The sequence below is a fragment of the Lactuca sativa genome, chromosome 9 (assembly GCF_002870075.4).
Source record: "Lactuca sativa cultivar Salinas chromosome 9, Lsat_Salinas_v11, whole genome shotgun sequence".
Taxonomy (NCBI): domain Eukaryota; kingdom Viridiplantae; phylum Streptophyta; class Magnoliopsida; order Asterales; family Asteraceae; genus Lactuca; species Lactuca sativa.
Window position 1 is genome coordinate 105,026,217 of NC_056631.2, and position 24,067 is coordinate 105,050,283.

Below are 24,067 nucleotides of genomic sequence, written 5' to 3' on the forward strand. Positions count from 1 at the left end.
GTTAACATTTGCATGATTTATTATGTTATATTTTACTATAATCAAATATATGTTGCATCATACAAACTCAGTTCGTTAAATAGTTGACCTTACGTAATAATGTAAATTGTATTTTCATAAAGGTTTTTATATTTATTTTCAAACAAAATTATAAATTTACTAACCCTTCTATCTTTGTAAATTAATAATTCTTTTACAATTATTTGATTATTCATTACGATATATATATATATATATATATATATATATATATATATATATATATATATATATATATATATATATATATATATATATATATATATATATATATATATATGTTGTGCAATTAGCATGATATGAGACTGGGACTAAACCCATCATTCAGTAAGAGAATATATATATATATATATATATATATATATATATATATATATATATATATATATATATATATATATATATATATTTATTTATTTATTTATTTATTTGTGAGAATGATACAAATTAGAAAAATTGCCCATCTTCATTAAATAATAATAAACTTAATTATAATAAATCCATTCATGTCTCGTAACAAATGCTACATAATGAAAATGATGGAAGGTTGTTTACACTACTCCAAAGTGATTAGGATTATAAGCAAAGAATCATTACACATCAGAATAAAACACTTTGAAAGCAAACAAAAGAAGAAAAAAGGAATCAGTCAAACATATTCTCAACCTATGTGGTTTCCTTTACTTGAGTATCCTCCTATCAGATTTATGCAGATCTCTGTTGATTCATTAAATACTATATTCAATCACATGAATCATGTTACTTGTAGATTCCTGGTCTACAAATGATAAAAAGTAGGGTTATATGCAACAAAATAGCAATGTATGTACTTTATTAATTACATCCTATTTTCAATTCTTCTTATTACAACGTTCTAATTTCAAAATCTACCCAAATATAAAGCAATTTTCACTGGTATAACTAGATAGATTTTTTAAAGTATAATGTCCAAGTAATAAAAGAAAATTGGAAGTATAACAATACTATAACTAATTAGATATTTTAAAATACAATGCCTTACTAATAATAAAAAATAAAAAATAAAAAATACAACACTATAATGGAAAGAAATAAAAGCGAGATGTAGTAATCAACTCTAATAGTTGAAAGTACTTGATAATTTTTAAATTATATAAAGAGTTCTACTACCTGAAGCAAGGAAGTTAATTCCTTAAATTACTCCATAACTTTATTTCTATATAAACCCAACCACCTTATAATTCCTTAACAACACAACACAACACAACTAAAATCAAAACCTATCATTAAAAATGGAGTCATTCTCGAACTTTATGAAGGGCATCCCACCACTTACTACCGAAAAGAAGCCCTTAACACCCCTCACAAACCCAATGCAACAACAAAAGCAAAACCAGATGGTGGGTCCCATACATAATCCTGTGCAGCAGCAGCACACCAGAAGTGATGGAAACTCGATCTTTAGTGCATCTGATGACAATGTGATAATGAAGCAAGTTGTCGATACTCATCTCCCTGATGGAACCGATGTTGATGTCAGACCTCTTCTTGATATCATACAAGACATCCTTCGACATGCTACCATCAATCCTGATCCCCTTTCATCGGTATTATTAATTACTATTTTTCACATCTATTAATCTAAATTTACATTTCTAATCATTTGTAGTTCTTTTATCCCGGGTAGGGTCCACACACAAATGGAGATAAACCGAATGGTAAACAACATCAGACGAATGCTATTGTGATGCTCCATTCATTGTCTCATATAATCGACAAGCTCGCTAGCGAGGTATAAAAACTCAATCTTTTATATGTTTTTTATGTCATTTTACATATATCAACTAGTTTAACAAACGCCATTTTTATTATCAACAAACAACTAGCATTTCAGTTATCAGTTAGTTTTTCAGCTAATCTGGCAAACACGGCCTGATATTTTTATTTACAGATGGCGTTCAAGTGCTTGACGGTTACAGATGGACACACTACAGCCCTTGCGTTATTCCACACTGTCGGAAACTTCCATTGGGATGCAAAACTGGTGCTAACTCTCGCAGCTTTTGCTCTCAACTATGGAGAATTCTGGCTTCTGGCTCAAATCTACTCATCGAATCAACTAGCAAAATCTATGGCAATCCTTAAACAAGTTCCAACAATCATGGAACATACGGCTCCATTGAAACCTCGATTTGAAGCTCTTAAGAAACTAATCCATTCCATTCTTGAATTGACAATATGTATTGTCCAATTCAAAGAGCTTCCATCTACGTACATAACTCCTGATATGCCAGCCATGTCATCAGCAATCAATACCATTCCGACAGCTGTCTACTGGAACATCAGAGGCATCGTCACTTGTGCTACACAGATTGCTCACTTGACTAGCATGGGACATGAGTATATAAACTTTGAACCCATTTTGAAAAATAATATTTATAATGTACATAGACTTATAAAGTTATGGGATTTCAGGTATGGGATTTCATCAACAGAGATGCAATCATGGGAACTATCGTCATTGACTTCAAAGATTGATCACATACATGAGTTTCTCAGGCGACAGTTGGAGAATTGCAATCGTGTTGTTGGTATGCTACAGATTTATGTAAACATAAAAAGATTTGATTACTTATATGTAAATAGTAAAGGGTATCTTAAATCTTATTCTTGTTTGGTTGATGCAGGAGAAAAGAAAGAAATTGAATTCAGGAGGTCTTTCAATCAGCTGTTTGAAACAAGCCATATGGATAACATGAAAATCCTCAAAATCTTGATCAGTCCAAGGGATGATATACAACCACTCTTCGATGGCAATACAAAGACGAGGGTATACTCTCAACACTTTTAATATTTATGATTTTGTTATTTGAGGAGGACATTTAAGTCTTTTCCACACACAGGTTAGTCTGGAAGTCCTGAGGAGGAGGAACGTGTTGTTGTTGATATCAGGGCTAGACATGTCTCGTGAGGAGCTTTCGATTCTTGAAGAAATTTACAACGAGTCCCGCATTCATGGATCAAGGACGAATGCTCTTTATGAAGTCGTGTGGATGCCCATTGTGGATCCCTCTGTGAACTACACCAATGAAATGGACATGAAATTCGAGGAGATGAAGGAGAAAATGCCATGGTATTCTGTATCCCACCCTTCAATAATAGACAAGGTGGTTATCAAGTGCATAGGAGACAGGTGGCACTTTAGGAAAAGGCCTATACTAGTTGTGTTGGACCCACAAGGAAAGGAGTTGAGCCCTAATGCAATCCACATGATGTGGATATGGGGCAGCAATGCCTTCCCTTTCACCTTCATGAAAGAGGAATTGTTATGGAGGGATGAGACTTGGAGGCTAGAGTTGCTCGTTAGTGGCATGGACCCCACCATAGATAATTGGGTGAGTTAATTCTTGAAAAAGAATAATCTTTTTGTAATATTATTAACTTTATGTGATGAATGGGTGTAAATGTGTAACGCATTTTTTTTAGATAAGAGAAGACAAATACATATTCTTGTTTGGAGGTGATGATATCGAGTGGATACGCAAATTCACAACCACAGCTCGGGCAATGGCGACTGCTGCCCGAATCCCATTAGAGATGGCGTATGTTGGAAAAAGCAAGAAAAAGGAAAGTGTACGTAGGGCAGTTGCTACCATTAATGTGGAGAAGCTTAGCTACAGCTGGCAAGAACCAACCCTAATGTGGTTCTTCTGGACACGTTTAGAAAGCATGTTGTACTCCAAGATTCAATTAAAGAAGGCTGATGATCAAGACCCCATGATGCAACAGATCAAGAAACTTCTAAGCTATGACAAAGATGGATCATGGGCTTTGTTTTGTAGAGGGTCAAAGATTCTGACTAATGGACATGGAACCACTATGATGCAAACTCCATCTGACTTTGATTTGTGGAAGAAAGATATTGGAACAAAGGGGTTTGATTTGTCGTTTATGGAGTACCATGATAAGCTTCATGTTGCAGCGAATAATTGTTGTCGATTTGAGTTTCCAGTTGCAGCAGGTAGAGTCCCTGATGGGATGCGGTGCCCTGAGTGTCATCGTGTTATGGAGAAACACATTGCTTTTCTTTGTTGCCATGATCAAGAAGGCCTACTTGAACTCGATTGAGAATTATCTACATACAACTATGGAACTACCAATCACAAGGGTTCTGACCATGAGTGTTCTTGATCCTTTGAATAAATGAGTGTACTATGTTTGTTTGTTTCCTATAAATTTTAATACACATTGAGGAATAAATTTCAATCAATAAGTTTCAAGCCTGAATAGCTATTGATGTAGGAAAAGAGTTTACATAAGATTATATCTACTAATTTGAACAATTGCTATCGGTAGAAATATGATCAATATCATGTGCACCCAAAAAACCCTTTTTTAAAAATATGAAGACACAAAATTTTCAAGTTTTGTTCTTGCTTGATTGGCAGTTGATGCCACGAAATAATTCATATAAGTGTATTTGCACAAGCATACAGAACAGTCTTACCATGTAGCTTACCTTTCCAAAGCTCTTAAAAAATCATTGGAAGTAATTACCATGTAGCTTACCTTTCCGAAGCTCTTCAAAAATCATTATTGGAAGTAATGCCCAATCGACTCAGTGAAATGATTGAGTTAGGGTGAAATATATCAGTACATAGATAAAATTAAAACAAAATTGCAATGATGTTAGTGGTATGTCGAAAATTGTTATTTTGGAAAAAACAAGTTTGGACTAGCATCACTTGTCCAAAAGTGTCATTTAATTACGAGTTTGATATAATTTGTTTTGTTTTTTTAAATGACGATTTTGTCATTTGTATTTTCTTTTTTCAATTTTTCCTATTATAGAAATAAAAAAAGAAAAATAAAATCTCTCTCTCTCTCTCTCTCTCTCTCTCTCTCTTTGGGTTTGTGTTTGATAAACACCCAAGAACATATTCATAGATTCAAGAACACTCAAGAACATCTTCCGCCACCACCACCGTTTGACTACTGTCTGCCACCACCACAGTTCGCCACCACCAACGTCTACCAACTCAATCTCCACATAAATTTTTTCTGCTACTTCATCTCTGCCAAAAAATCATCTAAGAAACAAAAACCATACACAAAATCTGGGTTTGTTCTTGAGTTCCACCCTATCTGATGAATACACACACAAAATCAGATCTGATGAACACACACAGGCCCGTCCCAGAAGGTGGGCGATAGGGGCGATCGTCCAGGGCCCATCTTTTAAAGGGGCCCATTTTTTTTTATGGAAATTGCTATATTTAAAAGATAATACAAGTAATTTTCTTTCAATTATTGAGTTATTATAAAAAACTTGATGACGTTTATGTATTTTAAGGGCTCATTTTTTCTCTAGTCATGGGCACAAAATATGTTTGGAACGACCCTGAACACACACACACAATCAGATCAGATGAACACACACATACATACATGAAATCAGATGAACATACATATACACACAAAATCTGATGAACACACATACATACACAAAATCAAATGAACACACACACACACACACAAAATCTGATGAACACACACCATAACCAAACCATAACCTCTCTCTTTTTGGCAAGATTCTATTTCGAATCTAGAAATTCGTAGAAAGGAGGTCCGAGCTTCGTTAACGAAAAATGGAAAATGTACCAATCGATGAACAAATCTAAAGCAGACCTGACAGCAAAAAAAAGCTTGAACAAAAAAGAAGCATACGTTGCCCCTTTCTCAGATCTTACATTGATGTCGGATAAAAAGGACCATCATCCTCAACCCTTGTCGATATCTGAATATCTGTTTTCTCGTCATCACCCTTGGTGCTCATCAGATCTGGAAGACGAAAACCCTAGTTCTGGATGAAAAATGTGGTGACACAAGTTTCTTTTTTTTTTTTTGATTAGAAGTGCGACGGTGTGGGAGGAGAAGGAGAGAGATGATGCCACCAGAGAAGGAGAGACAAAGTGCCAAGTGTCGCCGGAGAAAAAGAGACACAATGTCAGTGGTGGCGTTCTTATTTTTCCGACAGAAATTGGTGTCCAACGGTGGTGTTCTCGGAGTGTTTATATATATATATATATATATATATATATATATATATATATATATATATATATATATATATATATATATATAATGTTCAAGTGTTTTGAATGTGTGTGTGTGTGGGGGGGGGGGGGGGGGGATCGCGATCAAGTTGTTTTGTTTCTAACTACCGCACCGGACTCATCAAGCTTGTTTTTATATACCTATCTAGTACCAACAGTTGTGTGGCCTTTTGGCTTCGGTACTAGCTTCCAAACTTTGTTTCTTTCAAACTTTGCTAACTCCTCTTGCATTGCGATGATCAAGTCGGGCTCCATGAGTGCTTCTGTTATGGTTCGAGACTCGACTGAGGACATGAAAGCTGCATAGTGGCAGTGGTCCGTTAAGTCACTAGAGGATCGAGTTTGTATACATACATATGGGTTTCCAATGATTTGACTCGGCCGGTGATCCTTTGTCTAGATGTGGAGACGAGTTTGTTGGTGACCAGCAGCTGCGGTGGAGGGAATATCTTCAACGTCAGATGACTCTGCAGTAGGAGAACGTAGTTCCCCCTCGATTTGAGAGCAGCCTATGTAATTATCTTGGACTGAGGTAATTTGAACGACAACCGTTGATGGAGGTTCCCCCCGGAATTGAGGATGAGAGTTCCCCTGGAACCAAGGATGGTTCCCTTTGGATTGATGATTGAGCGATAACCCTTGGATCTGATCTTGTGTTTATGTTCTCAACCTCTTCATCCTCAGAGTCCGAAGAAGCATTTGATTGGAAATTGACTCTGCGATTAGACATTGGAGTGACATCTTCTAGTATAGGAACCTCGATGGTTGTCACAGGAACTGGAGTTAAACTTCCCCCTCAATCGGCGAGGTGGAAGTATCGAGTGACAAATCTTCAGATAAGGTTGGACCAGATACTTCAGCGTGTTGTTGATGAGCTACCAGAGACACCAGGATTTCAGAGAGATGAGTAGCCTCTGCGGGGTCAAAAAGGTCATCATAGTTTATTTCAACTATGTTTAAGGAACCTGAAGAGGCTGGGATATCACTTTCTAGGATTGCTTTTATTTCACTTGACGGAGTAGTGTTGCGGACATAGTAGTCATCAAATTTGACATCGAAGCTTTCTACTATCAGTCTTGTGCGTCTAATGAGAACCCGGTAGGCCACTTTATTGGTGAGTAGCCAAGGAAAATTCCTTCATCTGATTTCGGTGAAAATTTGTTGAGGTGATCCTTGTTGTTGATCACAAAACATCTTATCCAAAAATATGGAAGAATCTAACATTAGGTTTGCGGTTTTTAAGACCCTCATATGGAGTCTTGTTTAGACGCTTGCAAATGATGCTTTGATTATGAACAAAGCAAGCATTTGCTACTGCTTCGGCCCATAAGTATAGAGGAAGGTTGGCAAAGTTTAATATTGATCTTGCTGCTTCGACCAATGTATGGTTTCTTCGCTCTACTACTCCATTTTGCTGCTGTGTGTAGGGAGCTAAAAAGTTGTGGCTAATGCCCTTAGAAACCAAGAAACTATTCAAGAGGTGATTAGTAAATTCGGTTCCATTGTCACTTCTTATTCTTCTAACTGGTAACTTGATTTGAAGCTCGATTTCCTTTATGAAGTTGATCATGACCTGCGGTGTATCTGACTTGAGTCTTAGGAAGAAGACCCAAGTGAAATGTGTGAAGTCATCAACTATAACAAGTATGTAATTTTTGTGATGAAGACTGGCTACGGTAGATGGACCACAAAGATCAATGTGAAGTAGCTCTAATGGTTCAACAATTGAAGAATCAATAACCAGTGGATGGCTTCCCTTTGTTTGTTTTCCACACTCACAAGTTGGGAAAAGTGTATCATTGTTGTATTTCAGAATTGGAAGACCACAGATAAGTTCTTCGGTGACCAGGTTGTTGATATACTAGAAATTCATATGAGCTAGCTTACGGTATTTCTAGGGGTACATTGTCCCTTTGGATTTGGATTTGATCAAGTAGGTGTTTCTATCACTCGTCATTATGTAGCAATATTCATTATCAAATTCAACCCGGTGACCAGCTTTACATAGTTGGCCTACACTGATTAAGTTGTGTTTGAGACCTTCTACATAAGCAACCTTTTGAATTGAGAAATTTCCCGTAGTCAATACACTGTAACCCCTAATGATTTGATTGGCGTTGTTCCCGAACGTGATATTTCCACCGTTACAAATAAGCCTAAAATCACGAAGGTATTTTAACCTTCCAGTCATGTGTAAGGAGAAGGCACTATCAATTAACAACTCCTCTTCTTATTCCTCCTTGCACATTGCTTGTGAAATTAAACGGTTAGTTTGGGAACCCAAACAAGTTTGGTGTTTGGAGTCACATGAGAGACTTTCTTACTAGATGCATGCACATGAGTTGTAGGAACAATTTTTGTGTCAGTTAGTAGACCTAGTCCTGGGTGTTTGGTAACTTTTGGAATGTTACGAGGTTGGATGGGACATAACGTTTTCAGTGGATAAAATCCAAAAGAGAGATTTTTCTCATTTACCCAGACACCATATTTGGTCAACGGTCCGGAGGATGTAGTTCGAGGCTTATATTCGGTCCGTGAGTGGTGTTTCGTTGTAGTACCCTTGGAATTTGAAAAAAGGTTTTGCACGTGAATTACTCCTAGGCTTTGACCTGACAACTGATTGAAGTGATTTTGAAGGTTCAGGAGTAGGTAAAATACCTTTCCACTTTGGATCGTTTAAGGAATATGTTTGAAAAGAGTATCTTTGAAAAGACGTGACTTTCTTTTGAGATTTCGTAGGAGTGTTTGAAAAAACTTTTTTTGCTGCACAATCCATTTTGTCTGATCCTTTGACTGCCGTGATTTTTGAAAGAGTTTTGGCAGTAGCAGATTTTTCTATGTTCTTTTGTTTTGAAACTTTGACCTTTTTGAAATTGTTTTTGCATTCAGTATCCCGTTTTTTTCCTCGGGATCTGAGTTCCTCTTTGAAAGCTTGTTTTGCTTGAGTTTTTGGAGAACCGCAATCAGTAATGTTCAACTGCAGTTTCTTGAAAACCTTTGACTGTTTTGAAAAACATGGACTAGACTCATTTGAACTAGAGAGTTCAGGACTTTGTGAACATTGACCATATTTAAAATTTTCAATTGGTAATTTGTGAAGGATGGGCTGAATGGTCACTGTCCTTTTGACTGCGGTCTACGGTGCGGATGACTGGACAATCGCAGAGTACGTCAAAGATGGTTCACTAGTAGGACATTTTATGGAAGGAAAAGATGGACAATTTACCACTATTTTTGGTCCTTCCACAATAATTTCTTCATCAACATACGAAGAAAGCTGAGAATTGGGACAAAAGATGGGTATTTGATCATTTGGATAATCAGAGGATTCTGGAAGAATTTCCTCGATGACACAATTATTACTTAGTTCATGAAGTCGACCGAAGTGACATCTTATGTCTTCAGGAAACATATTATTATTAACTGGGTAATGAAACTCACAATCCGGTGGGACATATGGTCGGTCAACATTGAATCGGGGAGTTGAATCCTCATTGGTTGAGTGTCCATTGGACCATCCCCAATTATAGGTGTTGTCCACAGTTCCATTGTTAACTAAGTTTTCAATTGCTTTGGATTCATTAAAAAGCTTCTCTATTAATTGATTCAGATGTACAATTTCTTTCTGGGCTAAATCCCTTTGATTTAAAGCAATATCGAATTGAGTTTCATTCAACATCCTAGCATCCTTTTCTAACAACAAATCCTTTTCTAGCGTGGCAACCTTAAGTCTCTTATCCTCAAGTCTTCCTCTCACATGATATAGCTCTTGGGACACAATATTCTTTTCATCTAGAGCCTTGTTGTAGTTTGAAAGGACGACAACACATGTATCATTAGGTCTTTATAAGTATGGTTTACAATCATGCATGTTGAAATTATTAGAATGGATCATGATTTTTACCTGCTCGACAATGCTGAGAGTGCCATCTTTGGCCATGTAGCAGTAGTTTCTTTCCAGCTTTGTCGATCCATCCTCTTCAACATTTGCAACCATGCATATCTTCCCTTTTCTCTTATTGTTGTTGAAATCTTCATCCTCATCTCCGGATGACCACACTTGATGATCTCTTTTCACATGAGCAACATATTGTTGGATATGGTGTCTAAGTCCATAACTTTATTTGGTATATACTTGACCCGACCCGACATGGCCCATTTGGGTTGCACTTCACCCGAACTATTTATGGTTAAACCTTTGAGAATTGTATGTTTATGATTTATTAATATATTATAAGTTATAATATGTTAATATGAAATCATATTATTTAATTACTATTGATCATAAATTAATTTTGAATTAATTTGGTGATAAAAAAGGTGACTAATTAAATATGGGCTCTTGTATTTATACAAGTGTGGGCTAATACTCATTTGGAATGGGCTTGACATGCATGGGAGTCCATGGATAGTCCATCACTACAAGAAAAAGACCCTTTCACGACGCGCAAATCACGACGCTCACTGATTTATGTTACGCAAAAGAGAGTGACAATAAAAACGTGTCGTCTGTTCAAAAAATTTGAGGATTTAGGTCACGCATTATTGCGTGCCCTTAAATTAGTGTCTAATGTAAAAAAAAAAAAAACACGGAGGGCACATTATCTAAAACGTGCGTCCTCTGTGATTGTCGCTTTATGATTTTTACTAAAACGCGCATTCTTGAAAGGGGGAAATGAAATCCCCTCAAAATTCTTAAAATTTTTAATTCCCCGCTTCAAGATCCCCTTCGTTCTATTCTTCCCTTTTCTCTGCAAACCCTAATCACGATACCATCTCTGTTGTATACCTCAACAATTCATATATCAGAAAATCATTGGGATAATTTCTAGGGCTTTTTAAAACACTCATTCGACTCTTTTCTCTCCTTCCTCACCTGTCTATCTATTTAACCAGGCCTCCTGTACCCTAATCCATTTTGAGCGGACGACTCCTCATTTTTCTCGCAGGTAGGAACCAATTAATAGGTGTGACGTACAAATAATGTCATTTTGAGCGGACGACTCCTCATTTTTCTCTTATATTTAAGACTCCTCTTTCATTAAAAATAGGAGGTAGCAAGGTCAATTTTCTGAGATTTGAAACTATATGTCTCGAATTACAGGTTGAAGATCAGAAATCGAAGGTTGCAAGTCAGATTTGGGATCGAAAGTCTGAGGTTTAGGGTACGATCGGAAGCATCAAGATGCAGAAAAAAAGCGGAGGAGGCATCAGGTTCGAAGATTGTTCTCTTCTTCTTCATGTATGTGCCCTAGATTTCTTTCTCTTACATTCAATCTCTGAAGATTCTTTTATTCCCTAAATTAGGTACGAAGATTATTCTCTTCTTCTCCATTTGTTTTTTTGGAATGACGACCTCTCCTCTTAGGAGTAAGTCCTGAGTCCCCAATACTTGATCTGCAAGCTGTGACATGAGTTTTTAGTGAAGATAATGAGTAGCAGACTTCAAAACCCATTTGTTGGGGCGGCTTTCCAATCTTCCTTAAAGCCAAGAAACGTGAACTGTTTGGGTTATCTTGGAAACAAATTTCCCAGAAAACCTCGGTATGATATCATTCCACGTGCCAAGAAAAACGACTGGATATCTCATGGGATTAGGTTCTCACAATCATTCGGGGAAAATGTTGAGATTTTATGGAAGAATATGGGATTAAGAAGTGGGTTTGTGGTGAAGTCCGTGAAAGAGCCTTTCACTAGAAGCAAAGCTATAGTTAGGTCATTATCCACAGTCTGGGAGGAAGGTTTGCTTCTATTCCAGTGTTCTGTTTTCTATGCTATGATATCTGGTGTGTGCTTGTTGTTATGGTACAGTCAACTTAAAGCAAATACATTAATAGAATCAAAGCTTTTTCCTTCAGTTTGCACAACATTAAGCGATTATATCCAATGCGACCTTCATTTTTGTAAAGCTCAAAGTGTTTCTCCTTTGAGCATTACATTGGAGTCATGCTGGATTGGGCCTCACAAGGAAGAGTTCTCTTGTGGTGAGGTCCCGACTCTAAAATTACGTTTTCACCCCTTTTCAAGTTTGAGAACGGGAACGATTGTAATTGATGCATTTGTGTATAATCGCACATTGTTGGCTGCTCAAAAGAGAAAATATTTGTGGTTAGGGATACCCTTTACAGATGGCGTTCTTCAGAAGCATTTGTCAACTGAAGAAGGTATTGATAATCGTACAAAAATCAGAAGAAATGCTCGAGAGAAAACTGCAGCCTAGAGGTCCCACTCTCAAACTTGATCTTTCTTTTGAGCTATTAATGCCCTTAAACTGTTCGACGAATTGCTTATCATTTTCTGTGCGTCTATCTGTTTAAGAAATTAAACAATACACATACACAATTACACACTATCCTAATTTCATAACTTGACTAATTTCCTATCCTAATCTGATAATCTCTCTCTTTTCTGAAACATGAAAGATCTCTTTTGGTTCTTAGAACCAAACGGGTCAGCTTAATTGGGCTTGGAAACGCCCCAATATCTTCATCTTCTTCCATTTTTGCTTATCGAAGTCTTGGTGAATCTGTTGCTTCATCTGCTAAAGCTTCTCAAGCTAACAATGTCATTGTTGCTCTTGCTTCTTCACAAGACTTAACTCCTGAATTGAAGCTTACAACTGCCTCAACAATAGCAATTGGTATATTCCATTCAAGAAATAACAACCTGAATGCTCAAATTTTGATCTAAGTATTTCTTAAAGATTCATACTATACTAAGATGATTATGGTGAGATATAAAATAACTTTTTTGTTCATATTAAGGTCATTAAAGAAGTTAGCACCAGTCTTTTTTGTTACGTCCTTCTTCCACCTGTTCTGATTCTTCCCAGATCTGTTACAAAACTTATTATTGTTTTTGTTTAATTTCAGGTTGTGGATCACTAACTGGTGGAGAAATCTGAGGTAATGCTACTCCTCTATGGTTTCTGTTGGATTATTTGATAACTGGATTTGATGTATCAACACTTAAGAAAGTTGATTTTGATTCAGAAGTTTTCTGCATCCTTGCCTTTAGTAATTAAACTAATTACATTCTTCTATTTGGAGTTGAATGGACTTGAGCTTTAAATATTTTAAATTACATTTACAGGGGTGTTTTAGGTATCAACCAGGTCAGGTTAGAGCCTTTGGAATGATAGTTGGTGGATCTGGCATCACTCCGATGTTTCAGGTGTTTATTTATTTATTTTAAACCTTATAAAGTCCTTTTTTTAAAATAAAATAAAATAAGATGGTAATTTATATTCTGTGTTAGGTTGTTAGAGCTGTTCTTGAAAACCCTTCAGACAAGACAAAGGTGCATCTCGTCTATGCTAATGTCATGGGTAAAGTTGGACCTGGCGGCCATCCATCTGCGATTGAAACTGGGACGAAGTTTTACATATCAAACCTTGATTACAGTATCTCGAATGACGATATTAAGGTGATTGATACTTTCTTTTTACCTCTTATAGCTAACTTTGGTTAGATCTGGATACCGTACTCCAATGTTTGGATTTACCATAAAAAATCAGACTTAGAATATTTCAAAAAATCAAACTGATTTGGTTGTTTCTTCTTTATTGACGATCTAATAAACGTGAAATTGAAATCCTTATACTTCTAAGTTTGGTACTTGGTAGAAGGAAAAGTTAGTATAAATTACAATACATCTTAAAGATTCTTTGAAGATGTGTAAATCTATTTCCATATTCTTTTACTCGTGTGCAAGGGCATGAATTCAAGGTTTTAGTACCTTTTGTAAAGTTTCATGTTTGTGATTCTATTGTAACTAAATTTTCTTTCAGGGGATGGCTATGATATTGTATTAAAGAAGGCAAGATGCATTAGCGGCTGTCAAAAGGTATAACAATGTCGAACTTGATGGGAAGCCAATGAATATAGAGATTGTGGGATTAAACATTGTGGCCCCTGTTGTTGGTTTTTCATTTCCAAACAACTCTTTTGGAAACATGAATGGTTTTCCAAGAAGGTATGGTTTTTTCTTGTAATTTGAATCTTTGGTTGCATTTGGTTGATTTCTTCCTTTTTTTTATTGAAGACGCAGTTCTTTGGCAGATCTTTGCCTTGATACGTAAACCCCCTCCCCCTCTTTTTTTTTTTTAAATTATATAATAGTTAAGTCCTTATAGTTTTGTGATTATGTCAAAACAGGCCCTTACTGATGGTCTTTCTAAGGTATTTCTTAAACCCTGATATATAACTTGCAATGATTCCTTTATGAAAGGGTAAAATAGTCAAAACAGTAGCCAGTCCTATCACACCACCATTACCAACAGACAGTGTAGAAAGAAGACAAGAATTATGCGAAATTACGGTTTTAGAAAAATTGGAGAACCACTTTCAGATAATATCACTTTGAAGACATCATCGATACTCTTCCCAAGACCGTATTACACTCTTACTTATTAATTTTTATCCTTTTTTATTTGAACATATTCATATTTAATACTTTTTATTTTTTTTCTCAAAAGGTATTTGAAATTGATAACATGAAAGCATGGAAATCTGTTTTGATATTTGCCACTTCATATGCATGGGGCTTTTCATGATTGCTAAATCCCCATGGTATTTTCTTCCATTAGCTTGGGCATGGACAGAAACTGCAGTTACAGGGGTAAAATTGTAAATAAAGTTACTTTGTTTTTTTCTCTTCATTAAATAATCCTTCAAATACATATTTTTAATATTTTTTTGTTGTATTTGTGCTTTCAAGGTCTTTTAGTTGTTTTTCTGGACAAAATGAAGAAGATATAGAGAGATTGGTGCTGATTTGATGCTATTTAAATATGATTAGGCCGTTCAGATATTTTTTTGGACATACTTGCCCCTGTTGCTGGTGGGTTTACCAAAATACCCTCCATAAGATAGTTTTATAAGTGCTTTAAGTCCCTAGTACAATCTACTGCATGTAGATGGACAAATTACCCCTGTTGCTGGTGGGTTACCCAAAAGAAACTGCTTTGCATTATCCTTGATTTAGTATGTTAGTTCAATGTTTTGATGGATTTTAGGTTAAACAGGGATGTATCTTTGACTTACCATTTTATTGAAAATGGAATTATGGGTTTGGTTAAAAGAAAAAATAAATAATAATAACTACATGAAATAATGAACTTTTCAAAATGTCTCATTCCATTATAATATCTTTGTGACTTAATGTTTTAATTTGGAACTTGATTGCTTACTGATAGTTGTTTGTCCCTTTTTCTGGATCAGGTTTAATTTGGATTTCAAGCTCGCCAGCATCTCCAAGTAATGAGGGATCCGTTACACTTAAGAATATCAGCTTATCAAGAGCATCACTTGCATTACTAAAAGAAGGTTTCTTGTTAGAACTTTTGTTTTTAAAAACGATAAAAGATGGAAATCAAGCATGAAACATGTAGAATGTAGAGATGTTTTTACATGTAAATTTATATATTGTAAGAAATAGAATTGTAAGACATTAAATTTTATGAAATGGATTATATTTTTTGTATATGATATTTTATTTTATATTGTGAGGCATTAAATGCAAATTTAATTTGAAAATTAGTAAATCTATAAAAAATAATTTTTTTTTTAACATTTAAAATTATGATACGCAAACATGCGTGTCATCTTCATTTATGACATGGCCTTTCTTGACAGAGGCTTTCTTGATACGCATTGCGTGTCATTAACACGCGCGTCGTAAGGTTACGACACGCGAATGCGTATCGTCTTCCTTTATGACAGGGCCTTCCTTGATACGCATTGCGTGTCGTAACCGAGCGTCGTAAATGCGCGTCATAAATGCGCGTCGTAAATGCGCGTCGTCTATAGACGACGCGCAAAAGCGCGTCGTCTCTCTTTATGACAGGGCCTTCCTTGACACGCATTTGCGCGTCGTCTGAGCGTTTTACGACGCGCAATGAGCGTCGTAAAAGGCCTTTTTTTCTAGTAGTGCATGGAGCTTTTAACCCATGGATCCTTGGAAAGGAAGAGTCATGGATATTAGCGTTTACATGGATGTAACCCTAATCCTCCACACTATATAAAGGAGCTTGTGATGCTTGAAATGACACTAGTTGTGTGTATGAAAAGAGGTGGCCGGTTTCTATAAGCTAGCATACACTCTCATAAGGTTTTTCCAAGTTTGTGGTGATTTGTGATTTCTATTTGAGGCATCCACATTATTGGTGCTAGGCTCTCAAACTCCAAGGAATCAACTCACAATTGAAAGGTATGCAATACTTCTAGCCATTATGTTTAATGTTCCCCATGCCATGCTAGATATGTTATGAACCTTGGTAAAACAAAGTTTCATGTATTCATAGTAAAACATAGATCCTAGTTTTAGGGTTGCATGAACACCTTAGGAGTGTTAGATTGCTCAAAACCCAACAGTGGTATCAGAGCCTAGGATTGTTTTCTTGAATACTTGATGCAAACTGTTGAAAAGTCACAAAATTGAGTTGTCTGGGTAGTGGACTCGCCGAGTCCAAGCACAAATTCATCCTACTCGTCGAGTAGGTTCCTACACTCGACGAGTAGGAGACACAGAATGCAGTTTTTCGACTTTTGCTGCTGGAAATGGACTAGAAACATTACCCTAAACTGTTTTGATGTTTTAAAACCTGTTTTAGATGGTGTAATGGTTGTTCTAATCCATTTACAATGGCTAATATCAAAATTCCATGTTTATATTTGTTCAGATGTTCTTGAAATTTTAATATGGATATTCATGTTCTTATGAGTTATTGTTAGATCATAGGAATTACTTGCTAAATTGTTTAATGATTAATTCTTGATCAATTATGTGTTTTAATGGAATCCACTGGACTGAAACTCTTCTATTACATTATGGAGAAGTCCATTCTCGTCATGGTCGATCCACGTCCTACCGTAGTGCCCGGAGAACCAGGCTTGCTTAGCTTACAAAGCTAGCTTACTAACGCAAATCCTTTTTTATTGATTGCACGAGCTAGCCAGCAAGACAGTAAAGCCCCCGACGCTTAATCGCTTCATTTAGGCACCTACTGACACTAAAGCCGTTCCACTCGTGCTTCTCTAACGAGAATCACTTCGTTCCACTCTCCCAACAGGCCAGCAAGCCATTCCTAGTGGCTTAGCCCTTGTTAAAGGCTAAAGAGCGTACTGAACACTCACCCTTTCTCGCCAGCAAGCTAAGCTCCTAGTCCTCTTAGCCGACTTACCTTTAACCTAACTCTCTAGTTTATGGCCGAAAAACACGGGAAAACACTACTTTTTGATCAAAAAAAGAAGGTCATTTAAAAGCATAATTTGTCCTCAAGTTATGTATTTCCAAAGGTCACCTCTTTTAATGAACATTTAAACACATAAGTTACATAAAAATTAAGAGTCTTCACTTTTATGAACCCTTAACTCATAAGTTATGAAATGAAAAGTTTTGAAGAGTTTCAAAACTTGCCCTCAAGTTTTGGAATTTGTAAAGACACACACACTTTAAATTCCAACCCTTAGGATTTTAAAAGTTAAAATTCAACCATTATACTATTATAGTGTTGTAGAAATCGGCCTAATCAGCCGATTAATCGCTAATCGGACCTCCACCAATGAGATTTATTGCTAATCGGTCACTATAATCGGGCTTGGTCCATGCAGGTCAAAGTCGGAATTAATCGGACCTAATCGGGCCTAATCGGACCTAATCGGAGTTAATCGGACCTAATCGGGTTTGGTCAATGCAGGTCAAAATCGGACCTAATCGGACTTATCGGACCTAATCGGACCTAATCGCGGATTAATCACTTTTTTGGAGAATTAAAGTTAGATTTATAATTTTTTTTAATAATTTTATTAAGAATTAATGGTCCCCGATTAATCCCCGCCTAGCTGATTAATCCCTAATCGCTAGTCCACCAATTAGCGGCCGATTAGCGATTTCTGCAACCATGTACTATTATAAGATTAATGGTTAATATATATATATATATATATATATATATATATATATATATATATATATATATATATATATATATATATAAGTCGTTTTACCGTTAGTAGGCCTCATTCACGAAGCCGGTCTATAAGGGGGGGGGGGGGGTATAAGGTTGTTACCTATAAAATGACAGCTTAATAGGTGTCCACTCTCACTCACCGCTTCGTTGACCGGCGGAGGGTCGTTAGCCGAACGGGTAGGACAATGATTTTAATTCTCATTAAAAGTATAATGATTATTATAAAGTAACTAAATGTTTTATAAATTCCCAATCTTAGTTACTTTAGGAAAATGTGAAATGGTGTTAACTCATGAAATTCACACTTTGTACCTTACCAAGTCGTTGGTGGAGCGTGTGTGGTTAACCGAAACACTAACTTGGACTAGTAAGGATAACAAAGGGTGACTTAATGTTTATCATAGATCGGTGGAGCCTTTGTGGTTAACTGGCACATCGATTAGGTGATAATATTAAGAGTACCAAATGAATTTGCATGGTTATTCACACCTTGTTTTGTGATCCTCGGCATCCCAGTCACAAAACTTGAAGGGCACACTCGAGATTGAAACATGCCATTGAAAAGTTCAATGAATCTCAAAAGAATCTAGGAATTTCAAACCAATTAAACCTAATAATTCATTTTGTTTTCATGGTGGAAATTGGTGAATCATCATTCACCTACCTTCAAATATGTTATAGCTTAGATTACGACATCCCTCTTCTAAGTTATAATATATTGTGTTGGGTCCTAGCCTTAATATTACATTTGGGTGTTTTATTAAGGACTCTATATATCTAATCTAAACTTGTATTTCTTCTTTTTAGATGTCTTCCAAAAATGCTTCGGGTTCTAACCCTACTGGCTCCTTCTCTCTCATGAACCTTTGTGGGAGAGTCATCTTCGATGGTTCCAACTTTATGGATTGGATCCGGAACATCAGGATGGTCACTCGTTACGAGGACAAGGAATATGTCCTCGACAAGGAGCTTAAGGATCTTGAGCCGAGTCCAACTCTTGAGGAGGTCGCTGCATATGAGGCACATGAAAGAGATGCTACCAAAGTGGCATGCATCATGTTGGCCACTATGACAGCCGAGCTCCAAAAGTCCTATGAGGACTATTATCCTTTTGAGATGCACCAGGATTTGATGGACCGCTACCATCAGAGTGCTCGTCAAGAGCGATATGAAATCATCTCCTCCATGATAACAACCAAAATGAAGGATGGTGAACCCATCATGGGCCACATGCAGAAAATGCAAAGGTATGTGGACCGTTTGTAGAAATTGAATGTGAACTTCCCTGAGGAGTTGGCAATTGACTTCATTTTGCACTCCTTACCTTCGTGTTATGATCAATTCCGCATGACATACCACATGAACAAGGAGGAAGTCACACTCAGCAAGCTTCAAGGACTTCTGAAGACCGCTGAAAGTGGTCTTAAAGGTAAGTTGGTTGTTACTACTCCTACTCCTACAGCTACCCCTGTTTTGGCTATCAGGAAAGGCAAAGGGAAGAAGAGGAAGACCCGTTTGAAGGGTAGCAAGGGAAAGTCTCTTGATGGCTCCTCATCAAGTAAAGGTGGTTCTGCTACTCCTTCTGCCATCCCAAAGGATGCTGAATTCTTCTATTGCCAGAATAAGGGGCACTGGAAGCGAAACTGCCCAAAGTACTTATAGGATGTCAAGGATGGGAAAGTGAAACCATCCTATGTAGGTATTTACACTATATTGTCTAATAAATCACCATATTCTAACTCTTGGGTCCTTGATACAGGTTGTGGTATTCACATATGTTGTGATTTGCAGGGCCTAAGAAGAAGTGAGTATGTGGAGCACATGAAGATAAACTTAATCATGGGGAATAGGAAGGCATCACCTATTACCAAGATTGGATTTTATACTTTGTTGCTAAGTAGTGAGTTAAAGTTAGATTTGAATAAATGTGTTTACTCGTCCGAAATGGCGAGGAATATTATTTCTTTTCATGGTTTGTACAAACAAGGGTTTACCTTTTCTTTTGATAATGAAGTTGGTAGTATTAATGCTTTCTTTAATAATGTTCTTTATTTTAAAGCATTACCTTGTGATGGTGTTTATGAAACTGTGTCGGTTGTAGATAACCTAGGAAATAATGTGTTGTGTATTGATTCTTTTACTAGCTTGGATAAAGCATCATTGTGGCATTGTCGTCTTGTACATGTAAACAAGAAACACATAGGCCAACTCCAAAAGGATGGAGTCTTGGAGTCATTTGACCTAAAGTCAGATGATAGTTGTGAATCTTGTTTGCTTGGGAAAATAACAAAATCACCCTTCACTGGTTCTTGTGAAAGGGGTGAAGGTTTGTTGGACCTTATACATACTGATGTATGTGCACCCTTCAAAACCACCACAAGGGATGCTAATCACTATTATCTGACTTTTACTGATGATTATAGTAGATATGGCTATGTCTACTTAATCAAGCATAAGTCAGAAACCTTTGAAAGGTTTAAAGATTTTAAACAGGAAGTAGAAAATCAATTGGGCAGGAACGTTAAGATGCTACGATCCGATCGAGGTGGTGAGTATCTTAGCATAGAGTTCCTCAACTATCTTAAGGGGTGTGGGATTGTCTCACAATTGACACCTCCCAGGACACCACAACTAAATGGTGTGGCTGAGAGGCGTAATCAGACCTTGTTGGACATGGTTCGCTCCATGATGAGTCGAGCTTCACTACCAATCTCTTTTTGGGGGTATGCCTTAGAGACTGCCGCCCATATCCTTAATCTAGTCCCTACAAAGAAGGTTGCCAAAACACCTCATGAGAGAAAGCTCCCAACTTGGACCACATCAAGATTTGGGGTTGCAAGGCTTTTCTGAGACGCGAGACTCATGATAAGCTCGAACCTCGGAGTGAAAGGTGTATTTTCATCGGCTACCCACAAAAATCCTTTGGTTACCTCTTCTACAGACCCAATGAGAATGTGGTCTTTGTAGCAAGGAGAAAGGTATTTCGTGAAAGAGAGTTCATGAGCCAAGGAAATAGTGGGAGGCAAATTGACCTTGAAGAACTTCAAGAGTCAAATGGTGAAGGAGCCTCAAATCCTAGCAATCAACCTGAGGAGGAAACTCTTGTTGATCCGAATGATAAGTCTGTACCTCTGAGGTGTTCCACGAGAGTTAGGAAGACACCTGAGCATTACTATGGTTTGCATATTACTGCGGAAGGTGATACACTTATCAGTGATAGTACACTGGTAAATCTGAATGAACCAAACAGCTACATGGAAGCCATGGCAGGCCCTGAGGTTGCTAAATGGAAAGAGGCTATGGACAACGAGATACAGTCCATGTATGACAATCAAGTTTGGAACTTGGTTGACAATGTACCAGGTCGTAAGACAGTTGGGTGCAAATGGATCTTCAAGAAGAAGACCGACATGGATGATAATGTACACACTTATAAGACACGACTGGTTGCAAAGGGTTTTTTCTCAAACTCCGGGAGTTGATTATGATGAGACCTTTTCACCAGTAGCAAAGATTAAATCTATTAGGGTTATGTTAGCCATTGCTGCATTTCATAACTATGAAATATGGAAAATGGATGTCAAAACCGCTTTCCTTAATGGGAAGTTGGATGAGGATGTTTACATGAGTCAGCCATAGGGTTTTGTCAGTACAGAGCACCCGAATAGAGTGTGTAAGCTTGAGAAATCCATCTATGGATTGAAACAAGCACCTCGCAGATGGAATCTTTGCTTCGATGAGAAAGTCAAAGAGTTTGGATTTTCAAGAAGTGAAGATGAGTCATGTGTATATGTCAGAGCTAGTGGGAGTATAGTTAACTTCTTGTTGCTGTATGTGGATGACATACTACTCATAGGAAACGACATCCCAACTTTGTAGGAGGTGAAGTCCTGGATTGGGAAGTGTTTTGCTATGAAGGACCTTGGAGAGGCTACCTATATCCTAGGGATAAGGATATTAAGAGACAGGAGTAAAAGACTAATTGGACTTAGTCAGAGTACCTACTTGGATAAGGTGTTGAAAAGGTTGAACATGCAGAATTCCAAGTAAGGAGAATTACCGATCCAAAGCAATGCCAAACTGAGCAAGGCTCAGAGCCCGAGTACATAGGCTGAGATAGCTGAGATGAGTCGATTGCCATATGCTTCCGTTGTTGGCTCGATCATGTATACTATAACTTGTACCCGCCCTGATGTGGCCTTCGCTTTGAGCATAGTCAGCAGATATCAGGGGAACCCTGGAAAGGCTCATTGGACCGCGGTAAAGAATATTCTCAAGTACCTACGAAGGACTAAGGATTGGATTCTTACCCTTGGTGGGAGTGATGACTTGAGAGTAGTAGGGTATAGTGATGCTAGCTTTCAAACTGATAGGGATAACTTCCGCTCTCAGTCGGGCTGGGTCTTTACCATAAGTGGAGGGGCGATCACTTGGAAGAGTTCCAAGCAGGTAACAGTAGCTGATTCGACTTGTGAATCTGAGTACATAGCAGCGAGTGAAGCGGCAAAGGAGGCGATATGGATGAAGAACTTCATCGGAGACCTTAGAGTTGTACCAGCTATTAAGGACCCTATGGAGATTTTCTGTGACAGCAATAGTGCGGTTGCCTTAGCTAAGGAACCGAGAGATCATGGCATATCCAGACACATTGACAGAAAATATCACTTCATAAGACACAAGATAGAAGAAGGACTCCTCGTGGCAAAGAGGGTATCATCAGAAGAGAATCCTGCAGATCCCCTTATGAAGGGACTGACGAGGGTTAGGCACTTACAGCATGCGAGGCGCATAGGGCTGAAGGATGATATTAGTTTTACAGATTAGATAGCTATTTTTGAAACTTGTAAAATGTAAGCGACATTTGATGATGAATAAAAGGTGTATTTATTTATGAGTAAGGTGTTACTCTCTTTTGCCAATTATTTACTATTTTTTCAGCTTTGCATGTTTTGACTTCCAGAATAAATTACTTTATTCAAACTTCCACAGTCGGTCATACGTCAGAAGTAGGTATGAATTAAGACTGTCATGAACTGGGCTTGTAGATGACTAAAGGTGTTTAGCCATAGCAATGGTTGCTACAACATTCATAAGTGCTCATAAGTTCTGAGTATTGGAATAAACCCACGCTCACTGGCATCACTTCATGGAATTTATCTTGAGTGATCGTGAGGCAGTAATATCGTATAAGTCTTCAAACCTAGAGATATGACTTGTTGCCTATGAGTTGGTTATACATTGATTTTATGTAAACGCATTGGTAACTCAATGTTATAAAACATGCCTTTGTGTATAATTCAACAAGTAGTAGAACAAGCATATGATTTGAAGTTTATCTGTTCCTTCTTGGATTAGAAGCCATATATGGGCCCCTCGATGATTTTGTGTTGACCCATGTATCGGGCCCGGTCAGAACTAAGTTGATGTGTTCAATTAAGTTCTATGTCAAACAAATCGGAAATCGAGAAACAAACTGCTGAACAATAAGTAAGACATTGTTCCATGTATTTGTCCGGCCGATATCTAGAACAGAGGATTATATGATCACTTATCTAAAATGGCGCTTCATAGTTCACCATAGTTTTAAGAGCTATGATTGCCGGTTGGTTCCTGAAGTAATAGAGGCAAATGTAGTTATTAGACTTATCCAAGTAGGAGACTGTTGGATAAGGTGTCTAAGTCCATAACTTTATTTGGTATATACTTGACCCGACCCGACATGGTCCATTTGGGTTGCACTTCACCCGAACTATTTATGGTTGAACCTTTGAGAACCGTATGTTTATGATTTTTTAATATATTATAAGTTATAATATATTAATATGAAATCATATTATTTAATTAGTATTGATCATAAATTAATTTAGAATTAAATTGGTGATAAAAAAAGGTGACTAATTAAATATGGGCTCTTGTATTTATATAAGTGTGGGCTAATACTCATTTGGAATGGGCTTGGCAT

General features: G+C 37.1%; 1 protein-coding gene across 1 annotated transcript; it reads left to right on the forward strand.

Annotated features, from left to right (window-relative positions):
• Window positions 1-1,071: 1,071 nt before the first annotated feature.
• LOC111905573 (protein SIEVE ELEMENT OCCLUSION B) lies at window positions 1,072-4,301 on the forward strand. The gene is made up of 7 exons (XM_023901266.3): window positions 1,072-1,625; window positions 1,706-1,810; window positions 1,970-2,418; window positions 2,494-2,609; window positions 2,706-2,848; window positions 2,922-3,413; window positions 3,505-4,301. Exons 1-7 carry the CDS (start codon window positions 1,311-1,313, stop codon window positions 4,144-4,146), a joined length of 2,262 nt encoding a protein of 753 aa, XP_023757034.1. The 5' UTR covers window positions 1,072-1,310; the 3' UTR covers window positions 4,147-4,301.
• Window positions 4,302-24,067: the final 19,766 nt, after the last annotated feature.

Coding starts and splice junctions, on each gene's coding strand:
- LOC111905573 (XM_023901266.3), top strand. CDS start 1,311: ATGGAGTCATTCTCGAACTTTATGAAGGGCATCCCACCACTTACTACC. Junction 1,811..1,969: donor TCGACAAGCTCGCTAGCGAG/GTATAAAAACTC, acceptor TTTTATTTACAG/ATGGCGTTCAAGTGCTTGAC. Junction 3,414..3,504: donor ACCCCACCATAGATAATTGG/GTGAGTTAATTC, acceptor CATTTTTTTTAG/ATAAGAGAAGACAAATACAT.